The sequence below is a fragment of the Heterodontus francisci genome, chromosome 4, assembly GCF_036365525.1.
Source record: "Heterodontus francisci isolate sHetFra1 chromosome 4, sHetFra1.hap1, whole genome shotgun sequence".
Lineage (NCBI taxonomy): Eukaryota > Metazoa > Chordata > Chondrichthyes > Heterodontiformes > Heterodontidae > Heterodontus > Heterodontus francisci.
This window is the reverse complement of record NC_090374.1, coordinates 51304208-51323192: the sequence shown is the minus strand read 5'-3', so window position 1 is coordinate 51323192 and position 18985 is coordinate 51304208. Positions and strand designations below refer to the sequence as shown.

Below are 18985 nucleotides of genomic sequence, written 5' to 3'. Positions count from 1 at the left end.
CTCTGTGTTTATACTCCAGTCCTCTAGATATAAAGACTAGCATTCCATTAGCCTTTTTGATTATTTTCTGCACTTACTCATGGCATTTTAAAGATCTATGCATCTGAACCCCCAAGTCTCTTTGGACACTCACTGTACTTAACCTCTTCCCACTTAGTAAGTACCCTGCTCTATCCTTTTTTCGGTCCAAAATGGATAATCTCACACTTGCCCACATTGAAATCCATCTGCCACAGTTTTGCACTCACCTAGTCTGTCAATATCTCTTTGCAATATTTTGCTATCAACTAGACTGTCTACAATGCCGCCTAACTTTGTATCAGTAGCAAATTTTGATATATGACTTACTATGCCAACACCCAAGTCATTGATGAATAATGTGAATAATTGAGGCCCAACACAGATCCCTGTGGGACAAATCGGAGTACTTATTCATTATCCCCACACTCTGTCGCGAAATTATGAGTTTAATTTACTTTATTGTAAGGATGTGGCATTAACTCTTCTTCTTTGGCCTCCTTGTCTCGGGAGACAATGGGTAAGCGCCTGGAAGTGGTCAGTGGTTTGTGCAGCAGCGCCTGGAGTGGCTATAAAAGCCAATTCTAGAGTGACAGGCTCTTCCACAGGTGCTGCAGAAAAAATTGGTTGTCGGGGCTGTTACACAGTTGGCTCTCCCCTTGCGCTTCTGTCTTTTTTCCTGCCAACTGCTAAGTCTCTACGACTCGCCACACTTTAGGCCCACCTTTACGGCTGCCCGCCAGCTCGGGCAATTGCTGGCAACTGACTCCCGCGACTTGTGATCAATGTTACAGGACTTCACGTCGCGTTTGCAGACGTCTTTAAAGCGGAGACATGGGCGGCCAGTAGGTCTGATACCAGTGGCGAGCTCGCTGTACAATGTGTCTTTGGGGATCCTGCCATCTTCCATGCGGCTCACATGGCCAAGCCATCTCAAGCACCGCTGACTCAGTAGTGTGTATATGCTGGGGATGCTGGCCGCCTCGAGGACTTCGGTATTGGAGATGCGGTCCTGTCACCTGATGCCAAGGATTCTCCGGAGGCAGCGAAGATGGAATGAACTGAGACGTTGCTCTTGGCTGACATACATTGTCCAGGCCTCGCTGCCGTAGAGCAAGGTACTGAGGACACAGGCTTGATACACTCGGACTTATGTGTTCCGTGTCAGTGCGCCATTTTCCCCACACTCTCTTGGCCAGTCTGGACATAGCAGTGGAAGCCTTTCCCATGCGTTTGTTGATTTCTGCATCGAGAGACAGGTTACTAGTGATAGTTGAGCCTAGGTAAGTGAACTCTTGAACCACTTCCAGAGCGTCGTCGCCGATATTGATGGATGGAGCATTTCTGACGTCCTGTCCCATGATGTTCGTTTTCTTGAGGCTGATCGTTAGGCCAAATTCGTTGCAAGCAGCCGCAAACCTGTCGATGAGTCTCTGCAGACACTCTTCAGCGTGAGATGTTAATGCAGCATCGTCAGCAAAGAGGAGTTCCCTGATGAGGACTTTCCGTACTTTGGTCTTCGCTCTTTGGCGGGCAAGGTTGAACAACCTGCCACCTGATCTTGTGTGGAGGAAAATTCCTTCTTCTGAAGACTTGAACTACAGAAATTCATATTGCGTTCCAACCAAAATACAAAATGGAAAAGATTGGCTTGGTAATTCCAACTAGGGTAATTAAATCTAATAAGTGAGCTTAGAAATAATACTCCCGGGCTATGCTACAAAATGAGTCAGATACAAGATATTTAATAGACTAAAAGAAAAGCAGCCGAAAAATTCTGCACTATTGAGTGAATTGCAGACTGTTTGACCTCTTTATAAAGTTGATTCCTTGGTTAAGTACTGTTCGCTGAGCAGTCACCCTCCAATAGCTTGTCCGAGTGACCACTATACATGTACAGCACTGAAAAGGAGTGTCGGTAGACTATAGTACTGCAGGAGACATCACAGCCAACCTTGATCCTCTTTTCACTCAATGCCCATACACAGCAAGAATCAAGATAGAAGTCAAGATTGGGAACACTGAAATTTCCCTCTTCGATCCAGAGCTGCTGAGGCCAACTCTAATGTCCCACTGCTGCCTCAACTGAAATGAGATAACCCACTGCAGACTAATTTGTAACTCAGCTACTCACTGTCGAAATCATCTTGGGCACAGTGCATCACACTTGCTTAGATCATCATCCTTTCACCTCCAGGAACTTGGATCAAAATCAAGTTGCAAATTGAAAATACCGTCCTGATTAATTTTCTTGTGGGCACAATGCCTGAGCACAGCACTGTCCAAGATTCACCACAAAACATGTATTTCAAAAATGGTAGACTCATTCAGGATGACTAGTGCAAGAAATATAAAACTCTACACTGACACAGTAGAGGACTCAGTGGAGCAGGTCAGCAGGTTTACTCTCCATTTGATCGCGATGTACACAGGGCATATCCGGTGGACACTAGATGCCTAAAGTGGCAAGTTTTCATCAGCACCAACTTAATTCACTCTGGGGAAAGAAAACCTCCCAAAACATTTAAAGTGCATCAATGTACAAAATATGATTGGCATCATTCCATCTATGAAATATTATGGACACAAGCTAATCTAAAGTTATTGAACACTTTCTGGGCTGATACCAACATCAATTATGGAACAGATACAGCACATAGCTCCAGTAACACCTGCTACATTTAATATTAGGCTGTATATTGGTACCAGAAGCCTATGAAATGGCACCTAATACTGTGAAATACTCATCTCCTCAAACTGTTCCCATCTCAACCAATGGCATATCCAAATATTAGTCATATAGCTCAAAATATTCTTTCATGCAATCTCAGTTTTATAGTGTAGAAGACCATCTGACCCATCATACCAGCACCGTCTCTCTGAATGAGCTTTCTACTCAGTTCCATTTCCCAGATCTGTTTAAATTTTTTTCCAAATATCTATTCAATTCCCCTTTGAAAAATATTACGACTGTTTCCATCACTATTTCTGGTACAACATTCCAAGTTCTAAAACCCTTCTGCTTAAATGAAAGTACTTTCCTAACCTCTGTTATGGATGAGTTTAAATTTATGCCTTTTCCACTCAGCTAATGGTGAAATAGTCTTTCACTATGTATGTCATCAAAAACCCTTCTAATTTTGAGCACCTCTATCAAAACTCCTCAACTTTCTCTGTTCTATTCCCTATTTTTTTAAATCTCTCCTCATAAATAATGCCTCTCAAACCTATCCTCAACTTACTGAATCCCTTCTGTACCCGCCCCATAGCCTTGGCATCCTTCCTAGTATAGGGTGCCCAAAACTGGACAATATTCTAAGCTCTCCAGAGAGAACCCCAATTTGGAAGGGCATAATTTATGAAGTACTACTGCTGCTTTCCCACAGTTAAGGTGGCTAAAATGAAAATGCCACACACTCATTTAGCGTTATTGATATCGAGATATAACACTGTATGTTATCCATTACATAAATAGGTCAAAATATAAGGATAACTAATGCATCTATCAAAAACAAGCTCCAAAGATGTGATATAATTGTTCACTTTGCTATAAGTCAAATATTCACTTGAGCTACTCCCTCCTTTACCAATGGTGGCAACTTATCATGGAAAAGGGTGTGACAAGTAACCACAGTCCTCCAATGCTTCAAAAGTGTACTCTGTTTTGACAATGAATCATTCTATTTACTTTATTGCTGATGCTGTGTAAAACTGAACGTATTTGCCAACCGATTTTTAATAACTCATACTAGAACATATCCACCCTTCCAAAATAAGCTACATAATGTATTTAGCCAAGATTTGGTCATAACGGAGAACAAATACAACAGTCTCTCTAATATCGTATCACTATTTACATATTCAGCTCCATTAATGTGAAAACAGAGAGAGCCAGAACAACCACACCCAAGACCAAGAAGATCCCCAATTTAATTGATGTTTGTCAGAGTCCCCCAACTTGAGCAATATTAGAAGTTTTATAAGTAATCTTAGTGCCCTCAGGCCAGGGTGGACAGCAAAAAGACAGAACTGGTTAGCACTCCAGATCAGTAATCAGCGATCTCTTCAGGAAAATACAACTATATTTGAGTCAGTTGCCACCCCATGACTGATCAGCGGTCACTGGAGTGCTTACATACGTTAGTTAGCACAAGTCACTGATTGAGAGGAAAACAAGATTGAAGTTTTAATGAACAGCAATTTAACCCACTTGTAAAAATACACGTTTAATTAGACTTGATGATTGCTATGCAGTGTTTGTACAGACTTAAATGTTACGCACACCATGTTACTGCTTCAGTTAAGCAAGCTGAGTAAACGAATACCGTGCAGTGTTCCTTAAAAATAAGCTATCGTCACAGGAAGTGTATGTTATAATGTCTCATCTTGGAAAGAGAAAAAAAGTATTCTACAGTCCACTTCTGCAGTGTTAACTCTAGAATCCCCCATGGACCTATCCGTGACCCCCTTTTACCTCTCATTACCGAGGGGTAGCATGTAGCTAGCATCCAAAAACACCAGGTGCCACATGTATGCCAATGACACAACTCTACCTCACCACCACTTCTTTGGACCTCTCCACTGCCTGATTTGCCTCAATGCTTGTTTGACATCCAATACTGGATGAGCAGAAATTTCCTCCAAATAAATAGTGAAAGACTAGAATCATTGTCTTCAACCCACTCACAAACTCCGTTCCCCGACAAGCATTTCCACTCCTGGCAACTGGCTTAAGCTGAGTTCTCAACCTTGGTGTCGCGTTTGACCCCAAGATGAGGTTCCAACTACATATTCACAGTAACATTGCCCACTTCCACCTCGATAACATCGCTTGACTCCAATCCTGACTCATCTGCTGTTGAAATAGTCACCCATTCCTTTCTTACCACTAGACTTGACTATTTCAACCCTCTACTGGCTACCCTCCCAATATCCATCCTACATAAACCTATACTCACCCATAACTCTGCTGCCTGCGTCCTGACTCACTCCAAATCTTATTCATCCATCATTCTTGTGCTTGCTGACTTTCACTGGTTTCCAATCCAACATCTCAATTTTAAAATTCTCATCCTTCAAGTCCCTCTCTGACCTTGCAACTTGCTATCACGGTAGCATCCTACAGGCATAGAAGCCTTCAAGATCCGAATGCTGTTCTAATTTTGGCCCCTCGTGCCAACCCTGATTTTAATTGCTCCATCATTGGCTTTCATGGTGCTTTCAGCTGCCTGGGCCCTAAGATCTGGAATACCCTCCCGAAGCTTCTCCCATCTACTTCTTCCTCTTAAGATGCTCATTAAAAGCTAACTCTGATCAAGCTTTTGGTCATCTGTCCTGATACCTCCTTCTATGGCTGTGTTTTTTATTGCTATTGCGCTTGTTTAGCGCGTTGGGACGTTTTACTTCGTTAAATGTGCTATATAAATGTTAATTTCTGTTGCTGTTCACTTTCAATATTCACTTTCATCCCCACCACTGCAATTTCAGAAAACAAAGCACAATACTTTTCCTAATAACATTTCAAGGAAAAGTTTCCAGCCCAGTACAAACACTAAGTTTCTCTTTCGTCATCCACTTAATGGAAGAAATCTGAGCAGCTCCATAGAACTGGAAAGAAAGCAGCAAAACACAGGTGACTACTGTAATAATATAAAAGCACAATACTGCAGATGCTGGAAATCCTCCATTACCCCCGACACCTCGTCCCCTTCCCGTGCAATCGCAGGAGGTGTAATACCTGCACTTTTACCTCCTCTCTCACTATCCAAGGACCCAAACATTCCTTTCAGGTGAAGCAGCAATTTATTTGTACTACTTTCAATTCAGTATACCGTATTCACTGCTCACAATGCGGTTTCCTCTATATTGGGGAGACCAAACGCAGATTGGGTGACCCGCTTTGTGGAACACCTCCGCTCAGTCCAAAAACGTGACCCCGGGCTTCCTGTCACTTGCCATTTCAGCGCGCAGCCCCCCCCCCCCCGCCCCCGCTCTCATGCCCACACCTCTGTCCTGGGCTTGCTGCACTGTACCAGTGAACATCAACACAAGCTCAAGGAACAGCACCTCAGTTACCGATTAGGCACACTACAGCCTACAGGACTGAACATTGAGTTCAATAATTTCAGAGCATGACTACCGGGGGGGTAGTCTACTGGGGCCCCCCCCCCTCCCTTTTTATTTTCAGCTTTACTTATTTTTATTTCATGGTATTTTAGTTTGTTTCATCATTCAATTTTTTTTTTCACACCATGTGCCTACCCACTTTTTTTTTTCATGTTTTGCTTTTGGCTAGGGCTTTCATTATTCTGTCATTTAACACCCTCTCTGCACTAACACTTTGTCTTTCTCTCTCTTTTTGGCCTCCTTGTCTCGAGAGACAGACAATGGATAAGCGCCCGGAGGTGGTCAATGGTTTGTGCAGCAGCGCCTGGAGTGGCTATAAAGGCCAATTCTAGAGTGACAGGCTTTTCCACAGGTGCTGCAGATAAAATTGGTTGTCGGGGCTGTTACACAGTTGGCTCTCTCCTTGCACTTGTCTTTTTTCCTGCCAACTAAGTCTCTTCGACTCGCCACGCTTTAGCCCCGCATTTATGGTTGCCCGCCAGCTCTGGCGATCGCTGTCAACTGACTCTCACGACTAGTGATCAATGTCACAGGACTTCATGTCGCGTTTGCAGCCATCTTTAAAGCGGAGACATGGACGGCCGGTGGGTCTGGTACAAGTGACGAGCTCGCAGTACAATGTGTCCTTGGGGATCCTGCCATCTTCCGTGCGGCTCACATGGCCAAGCCATCTCAGGCGCCGCTGGCTTAGTAGGGCGTATATGCTGGGGATGTTGGCCACCTCGAGGACTTCTGTGTTGGTAGTACAGTCCTGCCACCTGATGCCAAGGATTCTCCGCAGGCAGCAAAGATGGAATGAATTGAGACGTCGCTCTTGGCTGACGTACGTTGTCCAGGCCTCGCTGCCGTAGAGCAAGGTACTGAGGACACAGGCTTGATACACTCGGATGTTTGTGTTCTGTGTCAGTGCACCATTTTCCCACACACGCTTGGCCAGTCTGGACATAGCACAGGAAGCCTTTCCCATGCACTTGTTTAATTCTGCATCAAGAGACAGGTTACTGGTGATAGTTGAGCCTAGGTAGGTGAACTCTTGAACCACTTCGAGAGTGTGGTCGCCGATATTGATAGATGGGGCATTTCTGACGTCCTGCCCCATGATGTTTGTTTTCTTGAGGCTGATGGTTAGGCCAAATTCATTGCAGGCAGCCGCAAACCTGGCAATGAGTCTCTGCAGGCACTCCTCAGTGTGAGATGTTAATGCAGCATCGTCAGCAAAGAGGAATTCCCTGATGAGGACTTTCCGTACTTTGGTCTTAGCTTTTAGACGGGCAAGGTTGAACTTTCAGCACACTATTAACACACACTTTGCCTTTGCCCCATGACCTCCTTGTCAGTTATTGTCTGTGACCCTATGTCCTATCAACACCTTTCCATTCCTTCCCTTGCCCCACTCCCACTTTATTTGCTCAAAACCTATTACATTTCTAACCTTTGCCAATTCTGATGAAAGGTCACTGACCTGAAATGTTAACTTTGCTCCTCTCTCCACAGATGCTGCCATACTTGAATATTTCCAGCACTTTTTGTCACATTAGTATTAATAGTGCTTGAGTATTAGACTAAGTTAACACCCTGTTTCCAGTCAATGACTTACATCTTCAATGTAACAACAATATCAACACTTCAAAAGTACTTCATTGGCTGTAAAGTCCTTTGAGACTTATTGAAGTTGTGAAAGGTGCTAAATAAAATATTTTCCCACAGTCAGACCCATATTAGAAGATTGGGAACAAGAGTAAGGTTAATACATAATTGATGAAATGCTCATTTTCTATTTATTTTTGAGTCAAATTAAACTTAGGCTGTTTAAATAACCACATTAAACTACAGAATGGTAGGACAATGGTTGTCTACAGTTGTCCAAGAAACTACTACCCAAGTTGAGATAAAAAATAAAGTTGAACAAGTCAGTCCAAACAGCACTCACATAGAGCCAACATGTCAATATATCAAAAAAGCATAAAGAATTATTAATTTTTTTGTACTTTACACATTAGAAGGTATAGACAATAAATGCAGGACTCAAACGACTAATTGATGTTGCAAATCTATTCGGTATTGTATAATAAAAGTAAGATTGTGCAAACCAAGGACAATACAAAACCTCAGCAAACTTACAGTGATGACAGCCTTGCTCAGACAGAGTGATCCTCTACAACCGTACTCCGTTTCATCCTCAGATTTGTAGTAACTCAAAGTATTGGTTTTTAAAACCACCCATCGGTCCTGCCAGCCATGGATATAGTTGGTCCACTGAAAAAAAGACATTAAAACAAAAGATAGTAAGACGCCAGGATATGGGCGATATTGAATTATACTATTCAAATGGATCAAAATATTTCATTCCCTGCAATCGACATCCTAGAAGATGGGTTTATTGTATAAAATCTTGGAAACCGCAACCCAAGCTAGCCAGCCGTTTTACTCAATTGCGAACAATTCGGGGAGATGGGTGCATTACTCACTCTAGCGCCAGTGTTGCAACACGAACACGCCCCAATTCACAGTAAAGTTTTTTAAAAAAGACTCCGACACACCAGCCAATACCTGATCCACACACTTCGGACTCGGGGTCAAACATACCAAAATGTAACAGAATACAACTTTTACTCAGATACAAATACAACGCATGGGGCTGTCAAAACAAAACACCCTTTCATTATTTTAATAAACAGCACCTAACACACCATAAACAACAGCGAAGCTCTCGGTTGTGGCAGCTCCCACTTTTAATAACTTTCCCCCTAACATTATCCCGTTTGCAATTATCAACTAGTGAGCGGCTCATGCGCCGCCGGTCAGGCCTCAGAGCTCCAGCTGTCGCCTTTCCGTTACCGGGGAGACGGCAAGAAGCAGCCAGGAAGTTTCACAGATACCGTGGCGTCCGGGGTCCCAGCGGGAGGGCTCTGACTGACCGAGCCGAGGCTCCCCTCCTTTCCTCTGGGGCACACTCAGCGGAGGGGGAGGGTTGATGCAGGCTACACACCCAGAGAGTCCCCGAGTCACGGGAAAGCTGCGGCCCGGCTGTGGGCGCTCCGGCGCTGCTCACCTTGCTCAGTATTCCGCACAGCTCAACAGGCGGCCCGGACTCGGTGTCCAGATCCTCTTCGGAAGAAGAATTCCAGCTTTGATTATCCGACATTGAGAGACGGGTGCAGTAACGGGCGCAGGCAGCTCCGACACGGGGCGGGGGAAAAAAAAGGGGTGGCGGCGTTTGGCTCTGCTTCTGGCTGCTTAACACTTCCCACTCGCACTAGAGCTCAAATCACCGCCATGTTTGTGACGTCACCCGCGCAGAGCGCCGGGAAGGGCGCGCGCGGAGACCTGGCTGCTGGTGACGTGGAACATAGCGTCATCACCACAACAACAACAGCATGCACTGCTAACCAGGCGCCTTATGTTTCTTAGGCCAAGAAGAGTGGCACTTGGTGTCAGTGACAAGAGAAATAGCTCGACAAGTGCCTCCTTGAGGAGGCATCACCAATATCATAAACTTAACAATGCACTTTAATGAACCTTAGAGGAATGTACTAAGCTAAATCAAAAATATTATTCTCCATGCCAGTTATACACTCAATGCCTGCGGTGCCCACTGGTCGCAAAAGGCTGAGTGTTCCCTCCACGGATGCCTATTTTCGCTTTGACCAATATGGGTGCCCTAGTGACATCAACAGCAGAACAAATCTATTAGAGGTGAACTAATACAATTATTTAAATAAAATCCCAATCAAACAAATGGGAAACTTACAAAAGCAAAATACTGTGGATGCTGGAAATCTGAAATAAAAAGAGGAAATACTGGAAATATTCAGCAGGTCTGGCAGCAATCTGTGGAGAGAGAAGCAGAGATAATGTTTCAGGTTGATGACCTTTCATCAGAACTGGGAAAAGTTAGAGGTGTAATAGGTTTTAAGCAAGTGAAGGGGGAGGGTGGGAAGAAGAACAAAAGGGAACGTCTGTGAGAGGGTGGAAGGCAGGAGAAATGAAATGACAAAAGGCCAAAGGGAGTTGTAATGGGACAAGTAAAGAAAAAAAGTGCAAATGGCAGAATCATGACCAGCTGCAGTCTGAAAGCAAAAAAAGAGAGAAACCAGAACTAGCAACGAAAAAGGAAACAAAATGGGGGCAGATGTTGCAATCTGAAATTGATGAACTCAAATGTTGAGTCTGCAGAATGCCCAGTTGAAAGGTGAGGTGCTGTTCCTCAAGCTTACATTGAGCTTACAAACCTTACAAAACTTACAAAGAGAATTGATAATAGTTACAAGAGACTCAATTCCCTACTCTATCAGGATTCAGTTCCATGGTACAGAAAAGATCAATCAGGTTTCCTGCTCATGATTCCAAGTCAATAATTTCTTCAGTAGAAAAGTGTTTGGTTAGCATCCTTACATATACGAAAGATGATGGACATGCAGCATTTAGGTGGGGTGTCTTCTTTACTGATGGCTCTGAAGGCCAATCCTTGAGAAGCGGGTTCGACCATAAGTGCCGCATGTGAAGCTGTCAAGTGATGCTGTGAGTTGTTGTTTTGACATTGGTGCCTGTTGCCAAGCTGCTGTAGCCACTGGTCATTGTGGTAGTGCACACCAGTCCACTGGACGTGTCGTCATTTCCCTCTTTCGTCAGCTCGTGAGTCCCAGGTGCAATAGTTGACATTTAGGGCCTTCATGTCACGCTTGCAGGCATCCTTGAAGCGGAGCTTTGGGCATCCCAATGGTCATCTGGCCCTGGCTACCTCACCATACAGAAGGTCTTTGGGTATCTTCCATCCTGGAGACATGTCCAATCCAGCAAAGCCACCTCTGTTTGATTAGAGCTCTGCCTTTGAGAGGACTGCCACATTTGTGATTTTGTCCTGCCAGCATATAACCAAAACACGCTGCAGACAGCGAAGATGGAAATTATTGAGGTTTTTTTCCTGGTAGCTGTATGTTGCCCATGTTTCACAGCCATACAGCAAGCTGCTGAGAACGCAGGCCTCACAAACCAGAAAAATGCGGTAATGTGGATATTCAGGTGTTGTTTTTATACTTGGCTGTGCTACCATGGTTGTTGAAGGCCCTGACTATTCCCTTTGTTGACCTTCAGGGTGTTTTAAGCTTTTTTTCTGGCATCTGCAGTAAATTGTTTTTTAAAGCATGGAAAACAATATTTGTTTACATTTTCCAGAATCAATGAGAGTTATATTGGCTCAGAAATTGCTGGAGTGGGGAAATCTCAAGGCTAATGCCACAAGTCGGATCTTTTCTTCACACTTTAGCTCCAATTATTTTTGTGCCACAAATTACTGGAAATGCTACAACACTGGCATCTGCCCAGAAATGTGGAAAAGTGCCCAGGTATGTCCTGTTCACAAAAAGAAGGACCTGTCCAACCCGGAAATTACCGCTCCATCAGTCTACTCTCGATCATTATTGAAGTGATGGAAGACAGTGCTATCAAGCGGCACTTGCTGAGCAATAACCTGCTCAGTGATGCTCAGTTTGGGTTCCACCAGGGTAACTCAGCTCCTGACCTCATTACAGCCTTGGTTCAAACATGGAGAAAAGAGTTCAACTCAAGAGGTGAGGTGAGAGTGACTGCCCGTGATGTCAAGGCAGCTTTGACTGAGTATAGTATCAAGGAGGCAGGACAAAACTGGGGCTCATGGGAATCAGGGGGAAAACTCTCCGCTGGTTGGATAGCACTGACACTCCTGAGTTCAGAGAATGTACAGCACTGACACTCCCGAGTTCAGAGAATGGACAGCACGGACACTCCCGAGTTCAGAGAATGTACAGCACTGACAATACCGAGTTCAGAGAATGTACAGCACTGACACTCCTGATACTGTGGCTGAGATTGTTGGAGGTCAATCATCTCAGCTCCAGGACATCACTGCAGAAGTTCCTTAGGGTAGTGTCCTAGGCCCAACCATCTTCAGCTGCTTCACCAATGACCTTCCCTCCGTCATAAGGTCAGAAGTGGGGATGTTCGCTGACGATTGCACAATGTTCAGCACCTTTCGTGACTCCTCAGATGGTGAAGCAGTCCGTGTAGAAATGCAGCAAGACCTGGACAATACCCAGGCTTGGGCTGATAAGTGGCAAGTAACATCTGCGCCACACAAGTGCCAGGCAATGACCATCTCCAACAAGAGAGAATCTAACCATCTCCTCTTGACATTCAATGGCATTACAATCGCTGAATCCCCAACTATCAACATCCTGGGAGTTACCATTGACCAGAAACTGAACTGGAGTTGCCATATAAACACAGTGGCTAAAACAGCAGGTCAGAGGCTAGGAATCCTGTGGCAAGTAACTCACCTCCTGACTCCCCAAAGCCTGTTCACCATCTACAAGGCACAAGTCAGAAGTGTAATGGAATACTCTCCACTTGCCTGGATGGGTTCAGCTCCAACAACACTCAAGAAACTCGGCACCATCCAGGACAAAGCAGCCTGCTTGACTGACTCCCCATCCACAAACATTCACTCCCTCCACCACCGACACACTGTGGCAGCAGTGTGTACTATCTACAAGATGCACTGCAGCAATGCACCAAGGCTCCTTAGACAGCACCTTCCAAATCCACAACCTCTACCACCTAGGAGGACAAGGGCAGAAGATGCATGGGAACACCACCACCCGCAAGTTCCTCTCAAAACACATACCATCCTGGAGAATGAGGATATTTGTGGATCCACCTCCGCCAGTTAGTTGTTTAATTGTCCACCACCATTCACGACTGGTTGTAGCAGGACTGCAGAGCTTAGATCTGATCCGTTGATTGTGAGATCGCTTAGCTCTGTCTATCACATGCTGCTTATGCAGCTTGGCATGCACATAGTCCTGGGTTGTAGGTGCACCAGGTTGACACCTCATTTTGAGGTATGCCTGGTGCTGCTCCTGGCATACCCTCCTGCATTCTTCATTGAACTAGGGTTGATCCCCCAGCTTGATGGTAATGGTTCTAAATCAAGATGCTGTGTGACTTGGAGGAGAACTTTCAAGTGTTGGTGTTCCCATGCATCTGCTGCCCTTGTCCTTCTGGATGGTAGAGGTCACAGGTTTGGAAAGTGCTGTCTAAAAAGTGTTCGTGAGTTTCTGCTGTACATCTTGTAGATGGTACACAGTACTGCCACTGTGCGTCAGTGGTGGAGGGAGTGAATGTTTAAGGTGGTGGATGGCGTGCCAATCAAGCGGGCTGCTTTGTCCTGGATGGTGTTGAGATCCTGAGTGTTGTTGGAGCTGCACTTATCCAGGCAAGTGGAGAGTATTCCATTGCACTGCTGGCTTGTGCCTTGTAGATGGTGGACAGGCTTTGGGGAGTCAGGAGGTGAGTTACTCGCTGCAGAATTCCCAGCCTCTGACCTGCTCTTGTAGCCAGAGTATTTATGTGGTTGATCCAGTTAAGTTTTTGCTCAAACATAACCCCCAGGATGTTGATGATGTGGGATTCAGCAATGGTATTGCCTTTAAATGTTTTTAGATTTTAGATTTAGATTTAGAGATACAGCATTGAAACAGGCCCTTCGGCCCACCGAGTCTGTGCCGACCAATAACCACCCATTTATACTAATCCTACAATAATCCCATATTCCTACCACATCCTCACCTGTCCCTATATTCCCCTACCACCTACCTATACTAGGGGCAATTTATAATGGCCAATTTACCTATCAACCTGCAAGTCTTTGGCATGTGGGAGGAAACCGGAGCACCCGGAGGAAACCCACGCAGACACAGGGAGAACTTGCAAACTCCACACAGGCAGTACCCAGAATTGAACCCGGGTCACTGGAGCTGTGAGGCTGCAGTGTTAACCACTGCGCCACTGAGCTGGTTAGATTCCCTCTTATTGGAGATGGTGATTGCCTTGTGTGGCACAAATGTTACTTGCCACTTATCAGCCCAAGCTGAATGTTGTCCAGGTCTTGCTGCATGCAGGCACGGACTGCTTCAGTATCTGAGGAGTTGCAAATGGTACGAAACATTGTGCTATCATCATCAAGCATCCCTACATGTGACGTTATGATGGAGGGAAGGTCATTGATGAAGCAGCTGAACATGGTTGGGCCTGGGACACCACCCTGAGGAACTCCTGCAGTGGTGTCCTGGGACTGAGATGATTGGCCTCCAACAACCACAGCCATCTTCCTTTGTGCTGGCAACAGTCTGAAACTAAACCAGTATGTTCACAACCTTGGTATCATATGTGACCCCCAAGATGAGTTTCCGACCACATATTTGCACCATCACTAAGACCAACCATTTCCACCTCAGTAACATTGCTTGACTTCACCCCGTCTCAGCTCATCTGTTGCTGAAACCCTCATTAATGCTTTTGTTACCTCTAGACTTGACTATTGCTACTTACCTCTGGCTGGTCTCCCACATTCTATCCTACGTAAACTTAAGGTCATCCAAAATCTGCTGCCCTAACCATCACCAAGTCCTGTTCCCTATCACCTATGTGCTTGCTGGCCCACACTGGTCAGGCAACATCTTGATTTTAAAATTCTCATCCTTGTTTTCAAATCCCTCCATGGCCTCACCTCTCCCTGTAATCTCCTTCAGCCCCACAACCCTCCAAGATATCTGCGCTCATCTAATTCTGGCCCTTGAGTATGTGTGATTTTAATCACTCCACACTGGTGGTCATGCCGTCAGTTGCCCAAGACCTATGCTCTGGAATTCCCTCTCTATACCTCGCCACCTCTACCTCATTTTCTGCCATTCAGATACTCCTGAAACCATACCTAATATCTCCTTATGTGGCTTGGTGTCAAATTTTGTTTTATAATGCTCCTGTGAAGCACCCTGGGATGGTTCATTATCTTAAAAGGAGCGATATAAATATAAGTTGTTGTTATTGCTGCTAGGTATGACTCCAACCAGTGGAGAGTTTCCCCCCAATTTCCATTGACTTCAATTTTGCTAGGGCTCTTTGATGCCATCTTCAGTCAAATGCTGCCTTGGTGTCAAGGGCAGTCACCCTCACCTCAGCTCTGGAATTCAGCTCTTTTCACCACATTTGGACCAAGGCTGTAATAAGGTCTTGTGCCAAGTGGATCTGGCAGTACCCAAACTGAGCATTGGTGAGTAGGTATTGCGGAGTAAGTGCTGGTTGATAGCACTGTCGTCCACACCTTTCATCACTTTGTTGGTGATTGAGAGAAGACTGATGGGGCTATAATTGGCCAGATTGCATTTGTCCTGCTTTTTGTGGACAGGACGTACCAGGGTAATTTTCCGCATTGCCAGGTAGATGCCAGTGTTGCAGCTGTACTGGAATATCTTGGCTTATGGCAAGGCTAGTTCTGGAGCACAAGTCTTCAGTAACAGGATGTTGTCAGGGCTGATAGCCTTTGCTACATCCAGTGCACTCAGCCACTTCTTCATATCACATACAGTGAATCAAATTGGCTCAAGACAGGCCGAGAAGGAAGCCAAGATGGATCATCCACTTGGCATTTCTGGCTGAAGATGGTTGCAAATGCTTCAGCCTCGTCTTTTCCACTGACTTGTTGGGCTCCACCACCACTACCCACCACCACCCCGCCCCCCTCCACCATTGAGGATGGGAGCGTTTGTGGAGACTCCTCCTCTGGTTTTTTTTTAGTTGTCCAACACCATTCACAGCTGGATGTGGCAGAATCTCAGATGCCTTTGTTCCTCGACCCCATTTAGATTCTTATTTTCCAAGGAATACTTAGTCTCCTTTTTTTAATCAAGATGTAATAGCTCACACTTATCTTGTTGAAATTCATTTGTCAATTAGATGGCCATTCTGCAAGTTTATTAATGTCTTTGGTATTTTGTTACAGTTCTCCTCAGCATTGATTATCCCTCCCAATTTTGTATCATCCACAAATTTAGAAATTATATTTTTGATTCCAAAGTCTACATCGTTAATATAAATGGTGAACAGCAGTGGTTACAGCATTGATCCTTGTGGGACCCCCACCACCCCCCACCCCTGACCACTTTCTGCCACTCTGAATAGCTACCCTCCAAACTGATTAGCTAACCTCTTAATGTACTTGGCTGTGATACCATCATCAAATATTCTGAAAACACCCACTGTTTTTATTCTGCTTGTTCTGGGGGTGTTCGGATGGTCACATGTCTGTGGATAATTTGAAGGGAAAGGAGGAAGAAGAGGAAGAAAACAAGGAGAATAGTGGTAAAGACAATGCACCCCAAGCTCTCACACTGCTACTCGGGATGCCCTTATTGCAAAGCTCACTTTGGTTGTACCCATGTCACAAGGAAATGCAATGGCCACTCTTCCTGCATTTCCCCCCCACCGCACCCCCACCCCCCCACTCCCCGCCCCCATGTCACTGTCACAAAACAGTCCTGCAAACAACCAGCCACTCCTTGAACATCTCCCCCTTGGTCCTCATCAACTCTAATATTCCCATTTATTATCAAACAAGTTAGAAGGCCACCCAGCATCCAAGAATAGACAAGACAAGAAAGTGGTTGAAAAGAATAACATTTATGTGATCTAAATAAACTCATCAACAGAACATTTTCAAAGACATCCATGTGCATATCCTTGTGCAACTACAAATCCTTACTCTTCTTTTTCATAGAATCATAGAATGGTTACAGCACAGAAGGAGGCCATTCAGCCCATTGTGTTCATGCCAGTTCTCTGCAAGGGCACTCAGCTAGTCCCACTCACCCCACTCTTTCTATTGAGATAATTATCCAATTCTCTTTTGAAAGCCAGCAATGAATCTGCCTTCACCACGCTCTCACACAGTGCAGTCCAGATCCTAACCACATAAAAAAGTTTTACCTCATGTCACCTTTGGTTCTTTTGCCAATCATCTTAATCGATATCCTCTGGTTCACGACCCTTCTGCCAATGGGAACAGTTTCTCCCTATCTACTCTCTGCAGACCCCTCATGATTTTGAACACCTCTAACAAGTCTCCTTTTAATTTTCTCCTAAGGAGAACAATCCCAGCTTCTCCAACCTATTCACATAACTGAAGTCCCTCATCCCTGGATCCTGCTACTCCTATGTGGTGCAACCCTTGTAGCTTCAGCAGAGGTAGAGGCAGGCTGCTCAGATCCCTGCTCTGTCTGACTGCTGACATGCTCTTGACTGATTTCATCTGGGTTTTGGAGTCCATGAGGGCCCTGCCAAAGACTGCTCTACCTGCAGCCGTGCAAAGGCAGACTCAGCCATCAGGAGATGAGACAGCAGAGAGGTTACTGACTGGAGGAGAAGGCAGGGGTTGGAGTGTGGCAGCAATGGCTGAGAAGTGGAAGCACTTTGAGTCCATGTTCCCTTCCATCATCATCCCTCTCAAGGTCCACTTGCACTTCTCTGCTATCGCTGTGCTTGAGAACATTTTGGTGTTGATCAGTGCGGCTCAGTAAGGCCAAGGTTAAGGTATCTGTCAACCTATGTAAAGTGGCAGATATGTTAGCATCCACAGTCTGCACAACAGTAATCAAGGTGTGCATGGACTCATTTTATTGGCTATTTGATGTTCCATGGCATTGATCGCTCTATCCATGGAAGAGCATGTCATCTCATTGGCCTGCAACAGTTAAGAGTCAACTACATTGCTGTGGTTTTGGAGTCACATGTAGGCCAGACCAGGTAAGGATGGCAGATTTCCTTCCCTAAAGGACATTAATGAACCAGATGGGATTTTATACAACAAATACTCATAAAGAACAAAGAACAGTAGAGCACAGGAACAGGCCATTCGGCCCTCCAAGCCTGCGTCGATCTTGATGCCTGCCGAAACTAACAACTTCTGCACTTCCGGGGCCCATAATCCCTCTATTCCCTTCCTATTCATATATTTGTCAAGATGTCTCTTAAACGTCGCTATTGTATCTGCTTCCACCACCTCCCCTGGCAGCAAGTTCCAGGCACTCACCACCCTCTGTGTAAAAAACTTGCCTCGCACATCCCCTCTAAACTTTGCCCCTCGCACCTTAAACCTATGTCCCCTAGTAACTGACTCTTCCACCCTGGGAAAAAGCTTCTGACTATCCACTCTGTCCATGTCGCTCATAACTTTGTAAACCTTTATCATGTCGCCCCTCCACCTCCGTCGTTCCAGTGAAAACAATCCGAGTTTTTCCAACCTCTCCTCATAGCTAATGCCCTCCAGACCAGGCAACATCGTGATAAAACTCCTCTGTACCCTCTCCAAAGCCTCCACGTCCTTCTGGTAGTGTGGCGACCAGAATTGCACGCAATATTCTAAGTGTGGCCTAACTAAAGTTCTGCACAGCTGCAACATGACTTGCCAATTTTTATACTCTATGCCCCGACCGATGAAGGCAAGCATGCCGTATGCCTTCATGACTACCTTATCCACCTGTGTTGCCACTTTCAGTGACCTGTGGACCTGTACGCCCAGATCTCTCTGCCTCTCAATACTCCTAAGGGTTCTGCCATTTACTGTAAACCTCCCACCTGCATTAGACCTTCCAAAATGCATTACCTCACATTTGTCCGGATTAAACTCCATCTGCCATTTCTCCGCCCAAGTCTCCAACCGATCTATATCCTGCTGTATCCTCTGACAATCCTCATCATTATCCGCAACTCCACCAACCTTTGTGTCGCCCGCAAACTTACTAATCAGACCAGCTACATTTTCCTCCAAATCATTTATATATACTACAAACAGCAAAGGTCCCAGCACTGATCCCTGCGGAACACCACTAGTCACATTCCTCCATTCAGAAAAACACCCCATCCACTGATACCCTCTGTCTTCTATGACCGAGCCAGTTCTGTATCCATCTTGCCAGCTCACTTCTGATCTCATGTGACTTCACCTTTTGTACCAGTCTGCTATGAGGGA

General features: G+C 45.2%; 1 protein-coding gene across 3 annotated transcripts in view; it reads right to left on the bottom strand.

The window, feature by feature from the left end:
- The window catches only part of LOC137369019 (ceramide transfer protein), a 166949-nt gene extending 157482 nt beyond the window's left edge, over window positions 1–9467 (bottom strand). For all 3 annotated transcript variants that reach the window (XM_068029505.1, XM_068029506.1, XM_068029507.1), the window contains exons 1-2: window positions 9197–9467; window positions 8266–8400 (exon numbers count right to left, since the gene is read on the bottom strand). In XM_068029505.1, coding sequence (XP_067885606.1) covers window positions 8266–8400; window positions 9197–9289 — 228 coding nt within the window. In that variant the 5' untranslated portion in view covers window positions 9290–9467. The remainder of the gene's footprint in view (window positions 1–8265; window positions 8401–9196) is intronic.
- Window positions 9468–18985: the final 9518 nt, after the last annotated feature.